Here is a 21,196-nt window from a genome sequence, read left to right as displayed (position 1 = left end):
TCTTGCTCCGAGACCGCAGGCGCTGAACCTGCAAGGTCTCGGGGAGCAGCACGGCGGCCCACCTTCCGCACGCCTGAGAACTCAACACCGCGCAAACCCTTGCCAACGCCACCCAATCGCGGCCTTCTCCTCCTCCACAGCCCGCCTCAAGCATCCCCCCGCCCCCGGTCCACCCCTGGCTGTCTATTGGCTGCCCGGCAGCCCGTCCCTAACTCGCGAGCGAAAAGAATTCTGGTCTTTGTAGTCCCCTGACGAAAAGACAGAAAGAAGGACTGCTACGCAGAACTCCATTTCCCAGGCAGCGCCGCGCCCCAGTGCAGGGAGACGGCAAACACTTTTGAATCAGGAGGCTCTTGATTGGCCAGCTGGGAGACAAAAGTTTCCAAATTGTCATGGAAACACACCCACTTACCTGGAAACCCAGGAAAATCTTTCTGCCCGAGAATCTCAAAATACTTTGCTCCGTCATGGTTCCACAGGGTGAGACCAGACCGGGGGGGGGGGGGGGGGGGGGTAAAATCTGTACCCCCTGCCTGCCTGCCACTTTCCCCAGATGGCACCACTAAGGCCTGGCTGCCACTGGATGCCTGGCATAAAGAGCCACTCCTGTGGAGACTTTTCCAGAGACAGGCCAGAGCTGAGCCTTTACTCTTTCAGGGTCTCTACCATGAAAAAGACAAACGTGGGCTAGGACCCTATCCAGGATTTCTGTCTAGGATTCCGTAGCCCCAGAGGTCCTGCAGCCCCATGTCTCCACCAATAGCCGTAACTTCCCCAGGGACGCATCCCACGTGACAAAGCTCTTCTGATACCCCCTCCCCAAATACTGTTCCCCACCACGTCTTTGAGGGCCATGTGAGGGGAAGCGAGGCCCTGCAAACGCTCAGGCAGGCATGTGAGAAAGCTCTTTACTGGGGGGTACAGCAAGGAGGAGCAAGGCCATCTCCCCCTACCTGCCCCCACCCCCTCCTAGGGCCCTAGGGTGAAGGGGGTCTCCCCCCAACACCGGACCACCACTGTCTTTGGTACAATAAATAGAAAACAAGGGGGGGAGAGGGGGCCAAGGGTCCAGTCCTTAATGGGGAGGGTGCGCCTAGACCCCTCTCCTTGACCCCCTGCCCCAGGCCCCAATCAGTGCAGGCCTCACCCACCCCAGCTGGGTAGCAGCAATTCCAGTCAAGGGGAGAGATGAGGATGGGAGCCCAGGGCCCCCAGATGGGGGGTATGGCTTCAGGAGGGGCCCCAGGGAGGGGGCTGGGTCATGAGCTGGCTGCCGTGCTCTGGGGTACACCACGGAGGCCCAAGCGAGGCCCCAGAGTGGCAGGGTTATCAGGGGGTGGGAGGGGTGGACGACCTCCTGTCATCCGAGTCCGGAGGGCTGAGGCAGCCGGGTGCTGGGGGGCAGGCGCTGGGTGAGGTGGGGAGCAGTCTGGAGGGCCGCCCACCAGGCTCACATCCATCAGCTCCGGGGGTGGTGGTGAGGTTGGTGATGGGGGACGACCAAGGCATCGGGGTTGGGGGGGTAACTGGGCCCCGGCCCCTGGCAGTGACGAGGCGGAAACAGGGGCCTGATGTGTCTTGTGGGGCACATCACCCCCTGCCCAGGGGCGCAGCGGCTGGGAGGGTGGGACCTAAAGGAGCAAAGGAACAGTGGGTGATGGAGACCCAGGTCCTAAAGCCCCAGATACCTACTCCCCACCTCCCAAGTCTCCCAGGCCCCAGTACCTGGGGGCTGTTCATCTCACAGTCAGTGATGGGGGGCCCAGGGCCCCCACAATATCGGTTGCTGTATCGGTAGGTCCGGTTGTCACTGGAGGAGCCACTGGAACCTCCTGGAAGTGCCAGGGGAGGAAATGAGGAGACGCCTTAGGTGAGGAGAGGTGGTGGTTGGATTTTTCAGTGTCTGAGTTTGGTTTGTGACCCAGGCCCAGGCCTGGGCTTTGGACAAGAGTCTATTTAGAGGATAGGGCCCAATGCTGAAATTATGGGTCAGAGCTCAGTTTTGGGTATCAGAGTGAAAAGCAGTTTTAGAGATGTGAGCCCAAGCTCAATCTCGGAGATCAGGTCAGGACCAGTCAGAACTCTGTTTGCCCCACTTGTTCTGGAGTTCAGGATCATGCAGTTTCAAAGCTCTAGATGAAGGCCCAGTGTGGCCAGGTCCCCCAGGCCAGGCCAAACAAGAGCTGCCCACCCTCCTGTTCTACCCCACCTGGCACTGGGCACCCACCAGAGCTGGAGATGGAGCTGGCGGTGCTGGAGGAGGGACAGGTGTCAAGGGGTGCGGGCGAGGTGGAGGCACTGCTGCCTGCCGGGCCCGTGTTGGTGGCCTCATCAGCCGTGCGGCGGAAGAAGCCGTGCTGCAGAGCCCCCAGTGGGCTGATGCGGGCGGCGGGCTCATACTCCAGCATGCGCAGCACCAGGTCCTGGAAGCGGAGGTAGTCGGCGGGGCTGTGGCCCGGCTCCCCCGCCCGCCGGCCCCCGGGCCCGCCCGTCTGCACGCCCAGCACCTCCTGCAGCCGCCGTGTCCCGGGGCCCTGGTAATCCTGGCAGGGAGGGGGTGGGAGGGGGGGCAAGAGAGTGGCCGTCAGTGGGCAGGAGGGGCAGGGAGACACACACGGGGAAACAGAGGCACAAGAGAGAAAGTGGAAGGAGAGAAGCTAAGAAGAGTTGTGGGGTGGGTAGGAGAGATGGGGTGGGGCAGGACGAAGGACAGACAAGGGGAGAGGAAGGAAGGGAAAGACACAAGGGAGAGGAAGCAGGGAGAAAGGAAGCCCCAAGTGTGAGAGAGTGAGGGGCCACCAGGGTGGGAGGAGCGGCATGGGGCAGGGGCCGCACCTTCCTGAGTTCCTTTGTCCTTCGTAGGGTCCAGCCACCCCCAGGCAGCCGTTCAAAGTACTTGCGAGCCTTGGGTGCCTGGTCCAGCATGGGGGCTGGTGGGATGCCCAGCACCTCCACAATCCGGTTCATCTGGTCCACCTGTGAGCAGGTGGGCAGTCAGGGTCATCAGGCCAGCCAGGCCTCCGCCCCCTCCAGCACACCCCTTCCTCAGGAGCACACCTCATTAGAGCCACTGAAGAGGGGCTCTCCGGTGTGCATCTCCACCAGGATGCAGCCCAAGGACCACATGTCAATGGCCAGGTCGTAGGGTGTGCCCAGAAGCACCTCAGGCGACCGGTAGAAGCGGCTCTGGATGTACTGGTAGATCTGGGGAAGAAGCACGGAACAAGGCAACGGTCAAGAGAGGTCCCAGCCTCCCCTAGTAGTGCCAATGACATACTCAAAGCTAAGACAAGCTTCCTTCCATGCAACTGGAGCATTAGGGTTACAAATCTTGAGGACATCACCCACTTTCCAGGAGCCACTACCATCACTTATTTTATTCATCAGCCTCAGAAGTCTCTGCTAGCCTAGTCTGACCCTGATCTTCATCCAAAGGCTGACTTGACCCTTCTTGGTCATCAGAGGTTGGCAGTCTGCAAGACCAGGCCTTTCCCACCAACCCCTTTTCAAGCCATCTCAAATGCCTGCTGACTCAAAGCTGCAAACTAAAGCACCCGTCCCCCACTTCCTCCCCAGCTTTCAGAGCACCAGGTAAACAAAACCTAGCCAAACGCCACTCCAGGCTCAAAGCCAACCCCACTTCACCCTGCCCACTTTGAACGCCTCATAGCTGGCCTTGCCTCCTCAGGCTTCTCTTCCTTTCCTACTGGGTACTATACCCTGTGGCCCTCTCCTTTTAATCTCCGCACCAGCTGGCCTTGCAACGCTAGGTCGCCAACACCCCATTCCAATACCACCCTCCAGGCAACCTCGGGCCGCCCCCCCCCGCCCCCCCGGCCACACCCACGCCACGAGCCCCGCCCCCGTCACCGGGCCGCGCCGCACCCGCTGGCCAAGCTGGCAGGAGCTGCCAAAATCCACGATCTTGATGGCGCTGCGCTTGGGGTTGCAGAGCAGGATGTTCTCGGGCTTGAGGTCGCAGTGAATGATGCTGAGCTCGGGCGTGGCCAGGAAGAGCAGCGCCGTGCAGAGCTGCTGGGCCAGCTTCCGCGTCAGGTTCAGGGAGACGCCGCGGAAGTGTGTGTTGCGCAGGAGGTCGTACAGGTTGTAGGAAAGCAGCTCGAACACCAGGCACAGGTGGTTCCGGAACATGAAGTGCCGCTTCAGGTGCACTGCGGGGAAGGGGATGGAAATGCGCCTGACGGGGAAGCTGAGGCTCAGAGAGGCCGGGTGGCGGCCAGGAATGCACAGTAGTAGGCAGAGGGGCCGGAAGCCGATCCGGGGCTCTGCCTCTTGAGGGCTGGCCAAATTGTGGTGTGCGCACGGGAAGCAGCTGCTCGTCAGGGTGTTTTTATATGATCTGGAACTCGATTCACATCAAGAGAAAGAGTTCCTTGATTAAGAGAAGCTCATTCTTTCCAAGTCTCTGTCAAACTTTCTGATAAACCAGAGAATGTTTCCTTGTGGTGCTGATGGGTCTTTACTGCCCTTCTACATTTTCACACTTAATTTTGTAACATTGTTTTAGTCTCAGTTCTATTTATTTTTGTGGCGGGGGACACTCGTTTTCCATTTAGGGTAAGGATGTGTATTTACAGAAACACACTTTTTCAATCCACTTGCCTTTTCTAAGAATCAGTATGGGAAAGAGGAAAAGACTGATACAGATGTTATGACTATAGGCCTGGGAGCCCACTGCCTGGTGAAATTATAGCCCCTCTGAGTACAAATGCTGTGACTTTATGCAAGTGATAGCACGTGAATGCCTCTGTCGTCGTCTCCAAGCTGTGGGCCAAGGTGCCCCCTCCCCCCAGAGCTGTGGTCAGACTGGAGCCAGTTAAATCAGGGAAAGTGCTTGCAACAGGGCCTGACCCTTAGCGAGCACCCAATACACTGTGACCAAAGCCATCATGGGAATAGGGAAACAATCACTAAGGCAGCAGGAGAATCGCTGATGTCAGGGGATTCCAGACCAGCCCCTGCCCTGAAGACACTGACCCAGTACTGTACTGGGTGTACTGCTGCCCCAGGCCTCACCTATATAGTACTTCATCTCTGTGTCATGCTGGTTCATCAGCTCCAGCAGCCGCAGCTCAATCTGGGCCTGGTTTAGGAAGGCCTTTTTGTTCTTGATGATCTTGATGGCCACCAGCTCCTGGGTCTGATGATCATAGGCTTTCACCACCTGCCGGGGCAGGGCATGTTACAAAGTGAGGAAATGCGGGGGAAGGGGACAGGGCACAGAACAGGGCACTACTCCTTTGTGGGTCAGTATCAGTGGATGCCCATGCCTCTCTATCCCTGGGTCAGGGTGGAAGGGGGGCATCCCGCACCTGGCCAAAGGAGCCTTTGCCGATGAGTGAGTCAATCTCATAGCGCTCCAGCCAGCGCTCACCACTGCGCACAATGTAGTCATGGTTGTCATCGTCGTAACCATGGTTCAGGACCTTCTTCTCCTTCTTGGTGCTCGAGTCCTGAGGTGGCGCCTGCTGGGCCCGCCGCTTCTTCTTCGCATAGTATACCTGCCCAGCCAGCCAGAAGATAAGGATTGCTGAGTGCCCTGTGCCAGCTGCCAGGACCCCTCAGCACCTAGTTGGGTCCCCCGCCCACCTCATTGATGTGCTTGTAGGTCTTGATGAGGTCCACGGAGAGCTTGCGCAGTGGGGCTGAGGTCGCGTCCCGGAAGGCCAGGGGCAGCCTCCGTGGCAACAGCCGCACATCAGGCAATACCTGCAGGGTGAGTCAGGGTGGGGGTGGGGGGGTGCGGCATGGGCACTGAGGATAGGCCTTTACCTCTAGACAACCTTAGGGAGAACTCTCTGGGTGGCCGGGTCATTATTACCATACACACATTTTACTTGATCACTGTGTGACAACCCAACCAGGATAGAAATTCCCCAAGGGCAGAGACTGTCTTGTTCTTGCTGTATCTGCAGTGCCAAGTAGCGTTTGGCACATAGTCGGTGGTCATCAGAGATTTGCCGAGTGAATGAATGGTGAACTATTTTCTCCTGACCTTTCATCCTACACCTTTAATCCTTTCTGAACCTCCGTGGGAGAGATCAGATAGAAAACATAGGCTCTGCCCTTCCCAATCCTTTGCCTGAAACCATCATTCTGGGTGTCCCATCTTGACGGCTGCCATCTTGCTTTACCCTTATCCTGTGGTATCTTCCTATCCTTTACCCCCAACTCTGCACATTTTGCCCCAGTCTTTTGGGAGCCAGCACCCTGGACCTCCTATTCCAACCTGCTTCAAGCTCTACATTTCAGAGCCTTGACAATCTCCACCCCTGAATATCTTTACTCTGTAGTGTAAGATGCTGCTGGCTCCAGGATCCTTTGGACTCAGACTTCTCCCCCTTGCACCCCAACTGCCCATCTTTCACTCTGGACCTTTTTTCCTTAGTTAACATTTACTGGGTGTTTCCTAGGTGCCAGGCACTATTCTCAGCATTTTACATGCATTTCATTAACTGCTTAACCTCACAACAATGCAGCGAGGTAGTTATCATTCTTGGCTTCATTTTAAGAGAAAGAAAACTGAAGCAGGTAGAACCTAAGTAATTTAACCCCGTGTCAGGATTTGAACCCAGGCTATCCAAACAGTCTCTGCCACCAACTTCTCTATTATCTTCCACTCCAGATGGGCTTTTCTTGGCCCCAGGAGACTGCTCTGGGCAACCAAATGATCTTTTGGCCCCAAGACCCTTCTATCCCCAGCCTCCCCCTACCCCAGGCATGTGAGGAGCCAGCTGAACGCATACCTGCGTGTGCTCCTGGGGCCCCGGGAAGCCAGAGAAGGGACCATGGCCCGGTGGGACGGCCATGGTGGGCTCAGAGGGCCGCAAGGGAGCGAGGCCTGGAGCGGGAGCCCGGCCGGGGGGCGCCTTCTCGCATCCTGCACCTCGGCTGCCACCGCCGCTGAGACCTGAGAGCAGGCGGGAGGCAGGGGAACAACATGGAACAAGAAGATGTGTGGGACAGGTGGGAAAGAGGTGGACACCAGAGAGAGGTAGGGCATAGGGAGAGGAGAAAAAGGACAACAGGTGGCAATGAAGAAAGGGGACAGTGAAAAATGGTGGGGTGGGGGTGGGGGCACAGCAGAGTCCCTCAACAAATGATTACCAAATAAATGAAGTAGGTGGCACAAAAAGGGGAACACGTGAAAGGGAATAATTGGAAGCCAGGCAGGGATAAAGGCCATGACAAGAAAGGACAAAAAGACACCAATAATTGGGATGAGAAAGAGAAGAAAAAGATAGAAACCACAGACAGTATAGGTTTGCTTCCCATTTCTATTTATGGCCCTCCCCAGGGCCCCCTCACACCAGATCCTGCCCTCCTGCAGTCTTCCCTGATTGTCAGGATCACCTCTCTTATCACAGCAAGGTCCTTTCACTTCAAGATCTATCCTTCCCAGTAGATCCTAGAGAAGTCTAGGATTCCCCTCCCCCCAAACCACAAGAGAACTCTGGGCCCCCTCCACACCCATAGCAGAGTCTTCTGCAGGCCCCTAAAACCACATCAGGGTCCTGGAGAGCATACCAAGGTTATCCTGTTATACAGAGTTGTCCCTATATAAAAAATTCCTACCCCTATGGCATTCTCATCCATCAGGGCACCCCCTTCCCAGGGGACCCTCCCATATCATGCCAAGACCTTATACCATTTCCTCTCACATCAGGGACCCTCCCCACCAGATAGTTTCTCTGTGCCACAAAAGGGCTCTTCCCCATATTAGTCCGTGGTCCCCCTCCCAATCAAGGCTCACTTTTTCTGATGGGAGCAAGGAGGAGCTGTCTCTTCCCTCGCCCTTCTCTCCCCTACACTGTATCTTTCCCTCCTCCCCCCATCCAATATTCCTACCAGGGCTCTTTCTCCAGTTACTCCTCTCTACACCAGGGTCAATCCACACCTGTGCCATTCCTAGAAGGCCCCCAGAAACCAAAATCCCCGAATATCACATAGAGTTCTCCCCTCCCAGAGTACCTGCCACACCAAAATCCTCTCCCCACAGGCCTTCTCCCATGTCAAAATCCCTTTCTCCTATGCCAAGCCTTGCCACTCCACGATCCCTCCTCTCTCTTGGAGCTCCCCCGCCCCTCACCCGAAGCAACCTCTTCCCTGGGGCCCTCCCACAGCAGGACCGTCTCTCCCAGCACCCACCCCCTACCCGGGTCAGGGCTGGCGCGGGGCCCACGGGGGGCTGGGGCGCGGTGGGGCCCCCAGTGGGGTGGGCGAGCGGCCAGCATGGCGGCGGTGGCGGCAGAGAGGAGACGGCCGCCTGTCCCGGCCCGGCCGGCCCGGCAAGCCCCGCGGCGGGGAGGGCAAGCGGGACAGGCGGCCCGGTGGGTGACAACAGCAGCCGCCGCCGCCGGGGGCGGGGAGAGGAGGGAAGGAGGGTCAGCCCGGGGCACGCGGGGGAAGGGGAAAGCAGGTGGACGGGGGAGGGGCGGGTTAACCCTCGCCCCGCCGGCCCCGCCCCGTGCAGCCACCCGCCCCTGGGGACCCAGGCGTCCCACCCCCCACCCTGGAGGCCCGCCCCGGTCGGCGGAGCCCGGCGGGCGGGGCCGGCCTGAGCTTGGCAGTCCGCACCTGCCATGGCAACAACCGTGCCATTGGTCGCTGCTGCCAAGAGCTCAGCCAATCGCAGCTCAGAACAGCTGTTGCTAGGCGACGACGATGCAGCCGGAGGAGCCGAGCCCAAACAAAGGGCGGGAGCGGGGCCCCGCTACCCCCTCCCAGCCGCCCTCCCATGGCTGCTCCCTCAGGCTCGGCCACTTCCTAGAATCCGACTATGAATAGCCAGGCACGGCCTACACCTGCCCGCCGCCCCCCTGCTCTGCTCCCTCGGCCTCGTGCTAAGTCTCGCGGCGACGCGGGCAGGGCGGGCCCGTACTGCCCCCTCCCCGCGAGCTCGTGCCGCCCCACCTATAGCCGCGTTGTTACCTGAGGGCGCGGGCAAGGGGACTCAAGCTGCTCGGGAAGCCCGAGCTCAGACCTGCCCACTGGCTGAAGGTATCCGACGGACGCGGCGAGCCAGGGCCCGATTACCCAGTAATGCAACCAGCAAAATGGCGACCACAACAAACCGGCCCCCCCGCCCCGGGCTCCACCCCCACCCCCCCATTCGCTTCCCCCACGTGACCCAGGGTAACATTCTGCGCCTGCGCGCAGCAGGGTCTACCGGCAGACATGCACCGTAAACTATCAGCCCCGCCCAGGCGCCGGAAGCCGGGTTACGGCTGCGCAAAAAGCAGCCAAGGGAGGAGCATGCGCACGAGGGACCGGATGAGCCTGTCCACCCCCACCACCGCGTCAGTTGAAAAACGGCGCATGCGCACCGTTGAACGGAGGTCTCTGATCAGCATACAGGAGCGATGAATTTCTTTTTTTCCTAAATAGGTTTCACGCCCAAGGAGCCCAAGGCCGGGTTGAATTCACGACCCTAAGATCAAAACCTAAGCTGAGATCAAGAGGCCCAGGCTTAAGTGACGGAGCCACCCAGGTGCCCCTGGATGAGTCTTTTAATAGAAAAACACGTGTAACAGTAGCAACACAAATCTCTGGTAATCCAGATGGCGCCGGGCTTCAATTCTTCACCTTGGGAGGTGGCCTGTGAGAGGAAGGAGATAGAAGATTCAGAGCTTGTCACCATTTGGGGCACTCCTTCCAAGTGCTGACTGGCAGGGCTCTGTCCCGGTGGGCTGCCGGCCCCTGCTCACCTGTACACACCCACCACTACAGCGTGGTCTCTTTCGTAGGGCTCTAAGGTCAACTGCTCCTGGGGCTTCATGTTCTCCTGCTGCATCTTCTTCACCTCAGAGGCAAACACAGCCTCAGCAGAGGCTGTGGAGTCAATGCAGTTGGCCTGCAGAAGAATTTGAATTTTACAAGCAAAGCAATGGACTGTTTTCCTTTTTGTTGCTCTTTAAAAAACAAAAAAACAAACAGATTTTTTTTTTTATTATTGGAAACTCAGTGAAACTCAGGTTTTGGAAATGTAGGAAAGACTTCATTAGAGAAGTTTTCAATTTGGTTTGGATTTGGAACAGGAAGGCTTCAACAGAGACTGTCTTAAAGCTGGTGTTTAAATTTTACACCCAGGTTTTTGTGTTTGAAAATGCATCTAGTATTTATCTAAAATTTTATACAAGGCTCTAGTCTAAACACTTTATATTGATAAATTTAATCACTGCATCAACACTAAAAGAGATACGACTAATATTCCTACTTGACAAGTAAAGAAAACACAGGTTGGGTAACTTGCTCAGAGTCAGAGAGCAAGCTGGAATTCAAACTTAAATGGTCAAGGGCAGCCGGGGTGGCTCAGAAGTTTAGTGCTGCCTTCAGCCCGCAGCGTGATCCTGGAGACCTGGGATCGAGTCCCACATCAGGCTCCCAGCATGGAGCCTGCTTCTCCCTCTGCCTGTGTCTCTGCCTCTCTCTGTCTCTCTCTGTGTCTCGTGATAAATAAAATCTTTAAAAACAAAAAAACAAAAAACCTTAAATGGTCAGACTCGGCCCTCATGGACTTGACCACTACATTCTATTGCCTATTTAAACTCAAAGCCTTTTAGTTTTGTAGACATTTTTCACCAAGTGCTATTTGACAGGGCAGGGAAATGCAGGGTAGAGCCTGGGAATAGACTAGACTAGGAGAATGGAGGCCCTGGCCCCCTTGTTTTGACTAGCTGCTTGGCAGTTACAGAGAAAATACTACCACCCCATCTTAGACTCCTCCAAGCCCCGCACCTTAATGGAAATCACAAAGTGTCCTCCGTTACGAAGGAAGGTGTGGGCATTCAGGGCTACAATCCGGGTCTGGTCTGGCTGGGCCACGTCGGCAAAGATCACGTCCACCATTGCTAGGGAGAAATAAGTGGCACTTACAAGCTGGATCCACCAGATATTCCCAGCTCCTCCCGTGAGGCCTGTGCCCCATTACCAGAAGGTTTCTGGCATAGTCTTCCCTGCTTCCAGTCTCACGTCCCCCCGTTGATTCCCCCTTTCCCTCCAATGGACCCCCAGGAAGGGTCCAAAACCCAGTCACACCATTCATTCATTCCTCTTGTAAACCATGATTGCCACCTACTCTGTGGCCAGCCCTGGGCCCGGTGTGGGGGACACAGAGACGAGTCAGACCTGGACCCTGCCCTCGAGATGCTCCCAGGTCTGGGGGGGAGACAGACACGTCGTAAAAAGGCATGTAAAGGTGAGCACTTACAGGCAAGAGCGTCTGCAGGATTGTCAAAGGAAACTAAAGGATATGGTATGAATGCATGGGGAAAAAAAACTACTCAAAACCAGCGTAATGCAAAGTATTTTTAAGCCACTGTGATTAAATAAAACAAAACAAAAAAATGGTATAATGAAAACTGAAAAAAAAAAAAAGAAAACTGACTTTCTTAAATTGGGAAAAGGCATTAAATTGTTCGTATTGTTTACCTCTGAGGGTGGTTTATAAGGAGTGTAACAGTAGCAACACGTTTTATATTGTACTTCCATGTTTTTTTTTAATCTTTAAAAACCAAAGTAATATTCACAATGGGCCCCTCCGGGCCAGGCCACACTCAGTTTTTTATGATCAATCACCCCAGATGATGATAAGGAGCTCTAAAGGGGGGCAGCATAAAAATACCATGTTTCAGAAGTAGGCAGAAGTATGGGGGTGCCTAGGGGGAGGGGCAGGAGATCGAAGGAAAAAAGGTTAGCCTTCCAGGGGTGCCAGACACCCAAGCTCCACAACCTCACCTGGCTCCCCTCATCCTCTTCATTCCTGCAGACTCAGGAGGCCTGCTCCTCCATCCTGATTACATTTGAATCAGGGCTCTGGCCACCTCTTCCAAGAAACCTGGAGTGCCCTGGCCTACACAATCTGAGCCAATCCCTAGACCCCTCACCTATGAGCATGCGGTATTTGTGTGGGTGCCGAGCATCTTCAATAACAGGAATAATGTTGGTCCTCTTCTTGGCCAAGTTAATGAGGTCACGGCCAGAGCGGTGGGAGAACTCAACTGCATAGACTAGACCATCCTAAAACAATTAATAAAAACACTGATACTACTTTTTAGATGGAATACCTACTTTAAGCTCAAACACTGCATGTAGCATCTCTTCAAATCCACAGAATCAAAACCCTACCATTTGACAACTTATTGTTGCCAAGGGTTATTCAATCCCACTTTGCTTGATCTGAGAGTCCAGTCTCCCCAGTACAGGCTTCAAATGAGGAAGCCAGGCACAGAGATGAAGTTCTAACAGCTAAGAATACTTACAATGGACTAGGCATTGCTCTAAGTACTTTACAGGAATTACCAGTATCCTCACAGCAACCTTATTTTCCAGAGGCTCAGAGAGTTTAAGAAATGTGCTGAAAACCACCTCACTGTTAAATGCCCACACCAGAGCCTGGGGTTTTAAACCACTACATTACACAGCCTACAAAGTCATGCAGATGGGCTAGGGGTCCTGAAGTGAGATGCACGGGTGACCTCTAACCAAGGAGCCTGCACAGTGACACAGAAATGTAGGCCCAGAAACTAATACCTGTTCTTTTAAGAGAAACCACAAGACCAGATTTGGGGGCATACATTTTCAAAGAGGACAACTAAATCCAACACTCTGGTATCTGTACCTTCGACCCCGGGGCCCCTCTAACTGCACTTACCCCAATACCCACGTCCCTTCCCTCCAGACCAGGAACTTAGGAATGGGACTAAATGAGCCTTTGGAGACTGGATGCTTCAAGCTGCTCCTTCTACTACAGGCACTCTGAAGGAAGGGCCTAGCCCCAAGCCACATGGTACAGGGAAGCAGCCAGGCCCACTGACTCCAGGCTGGCAGAGGCAGTCTCTGCCTCCTTTTCACCTCACCACCTGCCCTTACTCACCCCTCCTTAACCCTCTATCCACTCACCGGGCCTACGATGTCAGAGACGTGGGAGACAGTGGTGCCCGAGGCAGCGCCGAGGTAGAGCACCTTGGCCCCTGGCTTGATATGGATCTGGTCCACACCACCCAGGATTGCTGCCGCCAGCTTGGAGCGGAAGGGGTTCCAGGCACGGTACTCGATTTTGTCATCTCCTTCCTGGGCCGGGAGAGATGGGGATGGAAGCTAGTGCCAGGTTTTTTTTGCTAGACCCCACTGTCCTTAGCCCTAGGGCCCAGGGCGCTCATTCATTGTTCAAGAAATGAACACAGGCACACATCAGGGACCATGATGGATGCAGTACCTGCCCTCTCATGGAGGTTAATGACTCAGGTAGAAGGGGCAGGGACAGACAATAAACACAGAGATAAAAATCAGTTAACAGCAAGACCTGTGTGTTCATTCAACAAACATTTGCTGTGCCAACACGTTCTGTGCCAGACCCTATACCAGGCTACATAGTGAATGAGACAGACCCCTGCCCTCAAGGAGCAAGTCTACACCAAACTAACACGTACGGTACAGAAGCCAGTGACAGTTGCTAAGGAGAAAAGATCAAGCCAGGAAAGGACATACAGTAGGGGGAGGGGGCTGAGGAACAGGTGAAAATGAGGCAGGGTGGCCAGGGAAGTGCCTAGGAGACATATGCAGACCCGAAGGAGGTGGGGGCCATGCAAGTCACCTGGGGAAGCACATTCTAGGCAGCAGGAAAGGCAGCAAAAAGCCCTGAGCAGGAGTGTGCCTCATCATAAAGGTGATGTGGGATAATAGAGCAGAGGGTAGGCTGCTTTTCATGGACTGGGTGGCACAAGGTGGCCTTGTGAGAAACACAAGGTGACGTTGACCAGAGATGCTGGTGATGAAAGGCACCAGACATATACACAGCTGGAGAGGAGGAGTATTCAAGACAGAGGGAAGAGCAAGGAGACCCGTATGGCTAGAAGACTCTAGGTCTGGGGCAGGGGTGGGGGCACGGGCGGGGAGGGGGAGCTGGAATGTGCAGGGTCTTCTGGGCCACACTGAGGACCTGGAACTTGAACCGGAAGGCAATGGGGATCTGACTTATGTATTAAGATGACACCCGGGCAGCCCGGGTGGCTTAGCGGTTTAGCGCTGCCTTCAGCCCCGGGCATGATCCTGGAGACCCGGGATCGAGTCCCATATCAGGCTCCCTGCATGGAGCCTGCTTCTCCCTCTGCCTGTGTCTCTGCCTTTCCACTCCCCCTTCTCTCTACCTTTCTCTCTATGTCTCTCATGAATGAATAAATAAAATCTTAAAAAAAGGAAAAAAAAAAAAAGAAAAAGGTGACTCCCTAGCTGGCATGTGTAGGATGCATGGTGGGGGTAGGGAGACCAGACCGCTGGCTACCCTGTCAGTTGGGGCCCTGGTCTCACCGAAATCGATACTCTCTTCTCTCCGTAAACTGATTCCCCAGGGACCAGATTCTTGGTGACAAGCGCATCTTCCTTTCCTCGACAAATGAAGACACCTAAGTGAGGAGACCAGCGCAGGGTGAAGACTCTGGGCTGCACCCTACCCTCAGCAGCTCTGCACCCTCCCCACTCACCCTCATGCCGATGAGGTTCCACCATCACATTTTTCCCCGACTGGTTTCCTCTCTTCCCTCCCCGACCACGACCCCGGTTGCCGCCAGACTGGAAACCTCCACCTACAAGGCAGAGATGAAGTGAGAGAGGGAGATCCCATGATCTCTTCCCTCCCCAAGCCCAGGGAAAGCCTCCTGATCATATCCCACCTCCCACCCACCCCCAATGTCACTCACCACCTCGTCCTCCTCCTCCTCCTCCTCCTCGGCCACGGCCCCTAAAGCCTCCACCACGACCTCTGCCCCCACCAAAGCCTCCTCGGCCTCCACCACGACCACCGCGGTCACCGAAGCCCCCTCGGCCACCGAAGCCCCCTCGGCCACCGAAGCCGCCCCCGCGGGGGCTGAAACCTGTAGTGGCAACAGAAAGAGGAATTGGGGCAATTAAGTTTGAGAAGTTATGTCTCTTAATTCCACGCAGAAAAATCAGGACCAATGCAGATGTCCACTGGCAGAATGGGCAAATGAAATGGGGAGTATTCATAAGCACCAGTGACGAGGATCTATATAATTACAACAGGTAGATAAATCTTATTAGAGTCATGGGGCGCCTGGGTGGCTCAGTGGTTGAGCACCTGCCTTTGGCTCAGGTTGTGACCCCAAGGTCCTGGGATCAAGTTCCGCATCGGGCTCCTCGCAGGGAGCCTGCTTCTCCCTCTGCCTGTGTCTTTGCCTCTCTCTCTGTGTCTTTCATGAATAAATAAAATCTTAAAAAAACCCAAAAAACCAACAAACTTAAGAGTCATGTTAAGTGAAAAAGCAACTCGAAGACCATGTCCAACACAGTATTGGTCATAAGGCTCAGCAACAGCTAAAATTAAACAACGTTGTGCTGTGTTGATATACATGGTAACCCTGCCCCATGCCACCCCCCAAAAGAGGAAAGGGAACAATAAATGCAAAGCTGATAATACTGGGGATTGAGAGGGAAATATGAACAAGATTCAGGTAGGGGAGGGATACCCAGGTAGATGTAGGTTACTGTCAACATGCTGCTTTTGTTGATCAGATAGGAGGTTTGAAGAATCCACTCTATTTTCAGTGTTAGTCTGAAACCTGTGCATGCATCGTGGCAGGAAGGGCCCCCAGACCCTGAAACCATGTCGGTGCCCTCCCAATCCTGAACTTCAGTCTGGAGGAAAAAGGCCAACCCCTAAACAGAGGGGAGTTAGCCATGATGTCTTTCTTGCTACCCCACTGACCTTCCTGCAAACTTGCAGAGGTCTCTCTCAGCTCAGAGGGAGAAAAAAAACAAGAAAAAAGTCGAGTTGTCCTTTATGGATGGGCAATAGCACATAAGCAATTTAGGGCTTGTTAACTGGCCTGAAATCTGAAGGGGGGCAAAAAAAAAGATTCAGGGAGACTTGATTTTCATCACCTCGGGTCAGAGCAAACATGCGCTGCACTGAGCAGGTAATGACGGCAGAAGCAGATGGCATTCTCCTGGTGCTAACAGATTGACTATCTGACTTTTCTGCGCCAGTGTCCTAAGCTCTGAGCTACTTTGGGCAAAGCACAAGTTACAAAACAATAGTGTGACAATTAGGGATGCTCTAAAATGACCTCACCTGATGTCAACTACTCAATAGTAAACTTGCTAGAGTTTTTTGTAAAGGTGCGTTATATCTGCGCACTATGAAATCTTCACACACTGTAAAGGCGTTAAAGATGAAAATACGCAGGCGCCCGGCCTGGGGGGCTCAGTTGGTTAAGCAGCTATCTTCAGCTCAGGTCATGATCTCGAGGTCCTGGGATGGGCCCCCGCATCAGGCTCCCTGCTCCCCTGCTCAGAGGGGAGGAGAGCCTGCTTATCCCTCTGCCTCTGCCCACCTCCTTCCTGTGCACTCGCTCTCTCTCAAATAAAAAAAAAAAATTTTTTTTTTAAAGATTTACTTATTTACTCATGACAGACAGAGAGAGAGAGGCAGAGGGAGAGAAGCAGGCTCCATGCAGGGAGCCCGACGCGGAACTCGATCCCAGGGCTCCAGGATCACATCCCGGGCCGAAGGCGGTACCAAATCGCCGGGCCACCAGGGCTGCCCAATAAATAAAATCTTTAAGAAAAAAACTTTTTTTAAAAAGACGAAAATGTAGAGCTTTTAAACATTATTCCTAATTTAAGTACTAAAAATTAAGTTTCAGAATTCCTGAAGAGTCGCCTTTACTCCCTCTACAGGCTCCTGCTCACAGGGCAGCTACAGATGGACCTTCTCCAAACCACAAAATTGGATCTCTTGATCCCCTTGCCTAAATCCCTTCCAATGGCTTTCCATCATGTTGAAAATGCAACTGAAATTCCTGTCTCTGGCTTCCAAAGCCTGAAATCAGTGGCTCTCACCTTTGGGTAATCCCTGGAACCTAGAGATCCCGATTTAGGTGTAGGGGCCTGAGCATTGGGCTTTTTAAGGTTCCCCAGGCAATCTGAAATGTGCAGCCTGAACTAAGAACCACCATACAATGTCGCTGACTTTTGTGCCCTCACACTTTCTGTTCTGGGCCTTGCACCCTTCCTCCTCAACTCACTCTCCAGCTTCTTCTTTTTTTTTTTTTAATTTTTATTTATTTATGATAGTCACATACACACACAGAGAGAGAGAGAGGCAGAGACACAGGCAGAGGGAGAAGCAGGCTCCATGCACCGGGAGCCCGACGTGGGATTCAATCCTGGGTCTCCAGGATCGTGCCCTGGGCCAAAGGCAGGCGCCAAACCGCTGCGCCACCCAGGGATCCCACTCTCCAGCTTCTAAGCCCTTCATACCTGCTGTCCTTCCTGCACACATTAGCTGGGCTCACCCACTTCTTCGTTGCACTCAGCTCTCTGATGAAACATTCTTTCCTGAGAAGGGCCTTGGGGCTCCCTACCTTTAGCTTCTTCCTATCAAGCATCACACATGGCACTTTTTACTTTATCACTGCCTGACTTCCCCACCAGCATCAAGGTCCCAAGGGACAGGGATGTTTTAATACTTTTGGTCACTCTGCATCCCCAGCACCATGCACAACATTTGGCACAAAGTGTGGGCTCAATAAATATTAAGTGAGCTGTCTGCTGATGACTCTTAAATCCCTGGGTTCTGCCCCAGGCGGGGGAAGCCCCCTCTCTGTTCATTCAGGGACCCCCGGTCCCCGCCCCTCAATCAGTTCATGTGTCCTGTACAGGGCGATGGAGATGCCACTCACTCACGGCCCTAGAGAGTAGGGAAGGTTCATGGGAATCCTGAAAACTTTATCTGTAAGACAGAGATATGGTGATAACCATACAGAGTAGGAAAAAATGTCTTAATACACACAAAGCACTTCCCTCAACACACTGCCTGGCACACAGTTTGAATAGGAGTATTTTAATGAGGGGAGGGAGAGTCCCCCTGCCCTTCCACTTACGGGAGAAACCACTAGGCTGAAGGGACTCTCATCCCAGGCCTGATGGAACAGAGACCTGAGAAGTGTGGGCATAGCTAGGGGACCTGGGAGCACAAGTGTCAACTTGCAGTTCTAGGTACTCAAAACATATCTATTCATTTCAGGTCCAGGGGAGCTTACAAAAATGTACCAGAAGTACCGACTCCTCAGGAAAACACACGTTTGCACACACATTTCCAGAAGTTTTGGGAGGAAGTTCCACAGACCCCCAGGTTTAGACCCTGCTCTCCTCCTAGAACCTTCCCATCTCAAAAACGGACACTCCATCCTTCCAGGTACATGTGTCCACACCCTGGGGTATCCTTGATTTCTCTTATACCCACATACAAGCTGTCGGCTTTATGTGCAAAATATATTTCCAAAGTGTGACAATTTGTCAGGCAGGCCCACTAATACCACCCTGGCCCAAGCCACATCATCTCCTACTAAATCACCACAAGTTTCCTGCGAATGCACCTGCTTCCACTTGTGCTCCCCTGATGCCCTTTACATAAAAAACCAAGAAGGATCCTTTTAAATGTGTCAATCAGACAGCATTCTGTCCCTGTTCAAAATCTCCCCAGGGCTTCTTCTCTGTCAGACTCAAACCCTTAGTGAAGAGCTGACTCTTAACTTCTGCAACTTCATATCCTAACACAATGAGGGAATGGTTGGGCGGAAGGTATATCCTCCATTCCTGGGGGAATCAGATTGTAGGGTGCCTGCAGGCATGCCGGGGTATGATGGAGAGACACAGTCCAGCATTGCCTCCCCGCCCATCATTTCATCAGGTCATCAGGTCTCCAAATCCTGAAGAAACCCACCCTCCCCCTCCACCAGATGACCCCATCTCTCCACACATGCAGGGAGGGTGGGAGAAAAAGGAAGGAAAACGAAGACCTGTACTGGGAAACAGACCTTCTGGGTCACAGTGGAAGATTTCCCCAAACTCTAGCGAAGCAAGTTGTGGGGAGGGGCACTGCCTGATTTAGGAAGCCCCAAGTCACCAGGAAGAAAGACCCTAATTTTGTGCCTCTTGAGAAGAATGATAAAGATAACAGGTGGAGACAAATACTGTTATGTCAAGTCCTGTGCTTTTCCCCCTCGGCCTTATTGAACTATAACTGACATGTATATATAACATCACATATGCCAACCTGTTGATTTATTTGTACACTTAATCTATTGCAAAGAGATTACCACAATATGGTACTTTTTCTTAACGTGATCTTGCTAAATTATAACTGGGCGCCATTTTACAAACGAGAAAACAGAGAAGTAAAGCCACTTGCCCCAGGTCACGCTGTAACTTAAGAACCAAAGCTAGTGCTGAAGTTTTGAACTGAGATCTTTCTTCCGTCAAAGCCAGCCCTCTACCAACGGGGGAGGCGGGGTGGGTTCACCAGAATCCCGGGGAAAATCAAATGAATAAAATCACTCACGCGTCCTGTGACTATCTCCCTCCCCCACTCCACGCTAAGCCCGTCTTGGGCTCGTGAAGGTTCATCTCACCGCGAGTTGAGCATCACGATCACTCACACCTCAGACACCCGCCCCTCGGGAGAGTAGAGAGCGGGAAAGTGGGGCAGAAAGGGCCACACACTCCCAAGCCGGGAGTCCTCATTCACTACGGCCCTCCCTGAGAAGCTGGTCTGGGAGCTAAGGGGGCTCTGGTTGCGGCGATACGGGAAGCAAAGGGGGCTTCTCCCCGACCCCAAATCGGGACTCACCTCCGAGCCAACACATAATCCCCAAATCCCGCAGCCAGAGATCCAAGACCCCAGACGCCTGGATCCAGACTCTGGGTCGGTTGTCCCGACTGCCACCCCCAGCCCAATAACCAAGACCCCTAATGACGGCCTCAGGGAGTCGAATCCTAGCTCAGGAACCCCCTTCCAAACCCAGGACCCTCGACTCACGACCGTGACCTCCGAAGCCAGCCACACACCCCCAAACCAGGAACCCGCACCCCGGGCTCAGCGTCGCTTCACAGGGAGGAGCCAAGACCCCCTCGCCACCGCCGCGGGCGACCGGAACCAGGACCCCCTCCCCACTAGCGACCGGATCCCCTGCCCCTAGGCCCGGGCCCCGCCCCTCGGGCTCCCGCCGGCCCCCAGTCCCCGACCCCGGCCCTCAACCCCGGCCTGCACCTGGCTTCATGGCGAGAGCTCAGCCCCGCGGCTCAGGACTCCGCGGCGGCCGGGACTACACGAGTCTGGTGCTTTCGCACGTGGAAAGGAGCGCACGCGCGGCGACGCACGGCGCGTGACGCAACCTCGCAGCCCCGCCCCTCGGAGCTCCTTCCGCGTCCGGAGCCCCGCGCGCGCGCTGTGGGCGGGGCTTCGCAAGCCTCTCAGGGCGCCGCCCCCGTGGGCGGCCTTAGGCGCGTCCCTCGCGACGCTGAGCGCGCTTCCCGCCTTCTCTTGGGCGTGCGATCCTCCGCGGAGCCGGGGCTCGTCACCCGCGCTCTCTGCTGCCCCTCTGCTCTGTGAATAACTTCCTAAGGTCTACACCCGAAAACTGTCCCTGACCCATTTCCACCCGACGAACACGGACGATTCTGGGCTCACACATATGCAGTCGATTAAGTATTTATTTATTTATTTATTTATTTATTTATTTATTTATTTATTTATTTATTAAGATTTATTTATTTATTCATGATAGACACGGAGAGAGAGAGAGGCAGAGGCACAGGCAGGGGAGAAGCAGGCTCCATGCACGGAGCCCGACGCGGGACTCGATCCAGCGACCCCAGGATCACGCCCTGGGCCGAAGGCGGACGCTCAACTGCTGGGCCACCCAGGGATCCCCGGAGTTCATCTTCTAGGGGGAGGAACAGACACCAGCTAAGTTATTAGAAGGCAATAAAAGTGCTTTTGATGGAGGAACAGAGGACTAGCTGAGGACAAAGCACCGGCCCAGGGCAGCACATTGACAAGTCCTTGAGACAGGCAGAGGGACAGTCCTCTATGGACTCAACTGCCTCGATGTTAATACTTTGTTAAGGGCAAAAGGCAATCTTAGCCTGACCCCCAGGATCCTGTGAGTCTACTTTAACATAAAAAAATTCCTTTAGAAATTTCCTTTATCTCTGGGATCCCTGGGTGGCTCAGCGGTTTAGCGCCTGCCTTCGCCCAGGGCGTGATCCTGGAGACGGGAGATCGAGTCCCACATCAGGTTCCTTGCATGGAGCCTGCTTCTCCCTCTGCCTCTCTCTCTCTCTGTGTGTCTCATGAATAAATAAATAAAATTTA

At 54.2% G+C, this 21,196-nt stretch overlaps 2 protein-coding genes across 4 annotated transcripts; both read right to left on the bottom strand.

The window, feature by feature from the left end:
- Nucleotides 1-894: 894 nt before the first annotated feature.
- On the bottom strand, nucleotides 895-9,093 carry DYRK1B (dual specificity tyrosine phosphorylation regulated kinase 1B). Of its 3 annotated transcripts, none has more exons than XM_055311743.1 (11): nucleotides 8,953-9,093; nucleotides 6,768-6,931; nucleotides 5,611-5,730; nucleotides 5,334-5,522; nucleotides 5,038-5,185; nucleotides 3,886-4,172; nucleotides 3,058-3,204; nucleotides 2,836-2,976; nucleotides 2,228-2,543; nucleotides 1,726-1,832; nucleotides 895-1,631 (listed from the first exon to the last, which is right to left on the bottom strand). In XM_055311743.1, exons 2-11 carry the CDS (start codon nucleotides 6,828-6,830, stop codon nucleotides 1,260-1,262), a joined length of 1,890 nt encoding a protein of 629 aa, XP_055167718.1. In that variant the 5' UTR covers nucleotides 6,831-6,931; nucleotides 8,953-9,093; the 3' UTR covers nucleotides 895-1,259. The 3 variants fall into 3 exon arrangements, with proteins under 3 accessions (XP_055167718.1, XP_055167716.1, XP_055167717.1); XM_055311741.1 differs by lacking the exon at nucleotides 8,953-9,093 and adding an exon at nucleotides 8,177-8,475; XM_055311742.1 differs by lacking the exon at nucleotides 8,953-9,093 and adding an exon at nucleotides 8,177-8,474 and having other exon boundaries at nucleotides 2,228-2,423.
- A 397-nt stretch (nucleotides 9,094-9,490) lies between these two features.
- On the bottom strand, nucleotides 9,491-20,190 carry FBL (fibrillarin). The gene is made up of 9 exons (XM_055311884.1): nucleotides 20,090-20,190; nucleotides 14,718-14,891; nucleotides 14,502-14,603; nucleotides 14,329-14,423; nucleotides 12,922-13,092; nucleotides 11,907-12,039; nucleotides 10,759-10,871; nucleotides 9,729-9,874; nucleotides 9,491-9,619 (listed from the first exon to the last, which is right to left on the bottom strand). The coding sequence occupies exons 1-9, from the start codon at nucleotides 20,097-20,099 to the stop codon at nucleotides 9,595-9,597; spliced, it is 969 nt and encodes a 322-aa protein (XP_055167859.1). The 5' UTR covers nucleotides 20,100-20,190; the 3' UTR covers nucleotides 9,491-9,594.
- Between the last annotated feature and the right edge of the window lie 1,006 nt (nucleotides 20,191-21,196).

Source organism: Nyctereutes procyonoides, unplaced genomic scaffold (genome assembly GCF_905146905.1).
Source record: "Nyctereutes procyonoides isolate TBG_1078 unplaced genomic scaffold, NYPRO_anot_genome, whole genome shotgun sequence".
NCBI classification, from domain to species: domain Eukaryota; kingdom Metazoa; phylum Chordata; class Mammalia; order Carnivora; family Canidae; genus Nyctereutes; species Nyctereutes procyonoides.
Note: the sequence above shows the minus strand (reverse complement) of the source record. Positions and strands in the feature narration are given on the sequence as shown.

Bases quoted from the DNA above. Each gene is read 5' to 3' on its own strand.
- DYRK1B (XM_055311741.1), bottom strand. From the start codon at position 8,255: ATGCTGGCCGCTCGCCCACCCCACTGGGGGCCCCACCGCGCCCCAGCC. The intron at 2,977-3,057 runs GTGTGCTCCTGA...ACCTGCTCACAG, and splicing joins TCTTCAGTGGCTCTAATGAG to GTGGACCAGATGAACCGGAT. The intron at 2,544-2,835 runs GTGCGGCCCCTG...CCTCCCTGCCAG, and splicing joins GGACAAAGGAACTCAGGAAG to GATTACCAGGGCCCCGGGAC.
- FBL (XM_055311884.1), bottom strand. The intron at 14,604-14,717 runs GTGAGTGACATT...TCTGCCTTGTAG, and splicing joins AGGAGGAGGAGGACGAGGTG to GTGGAGGTTTCCAGTCTGGC. The intron at 10,872-11,906 runs GTGAGGGGTCTA...ATTTCTCCCTAG, and splicing joins CAAATACCGCATGCTCATAG to CAATGGTGGACGTGATCTTT.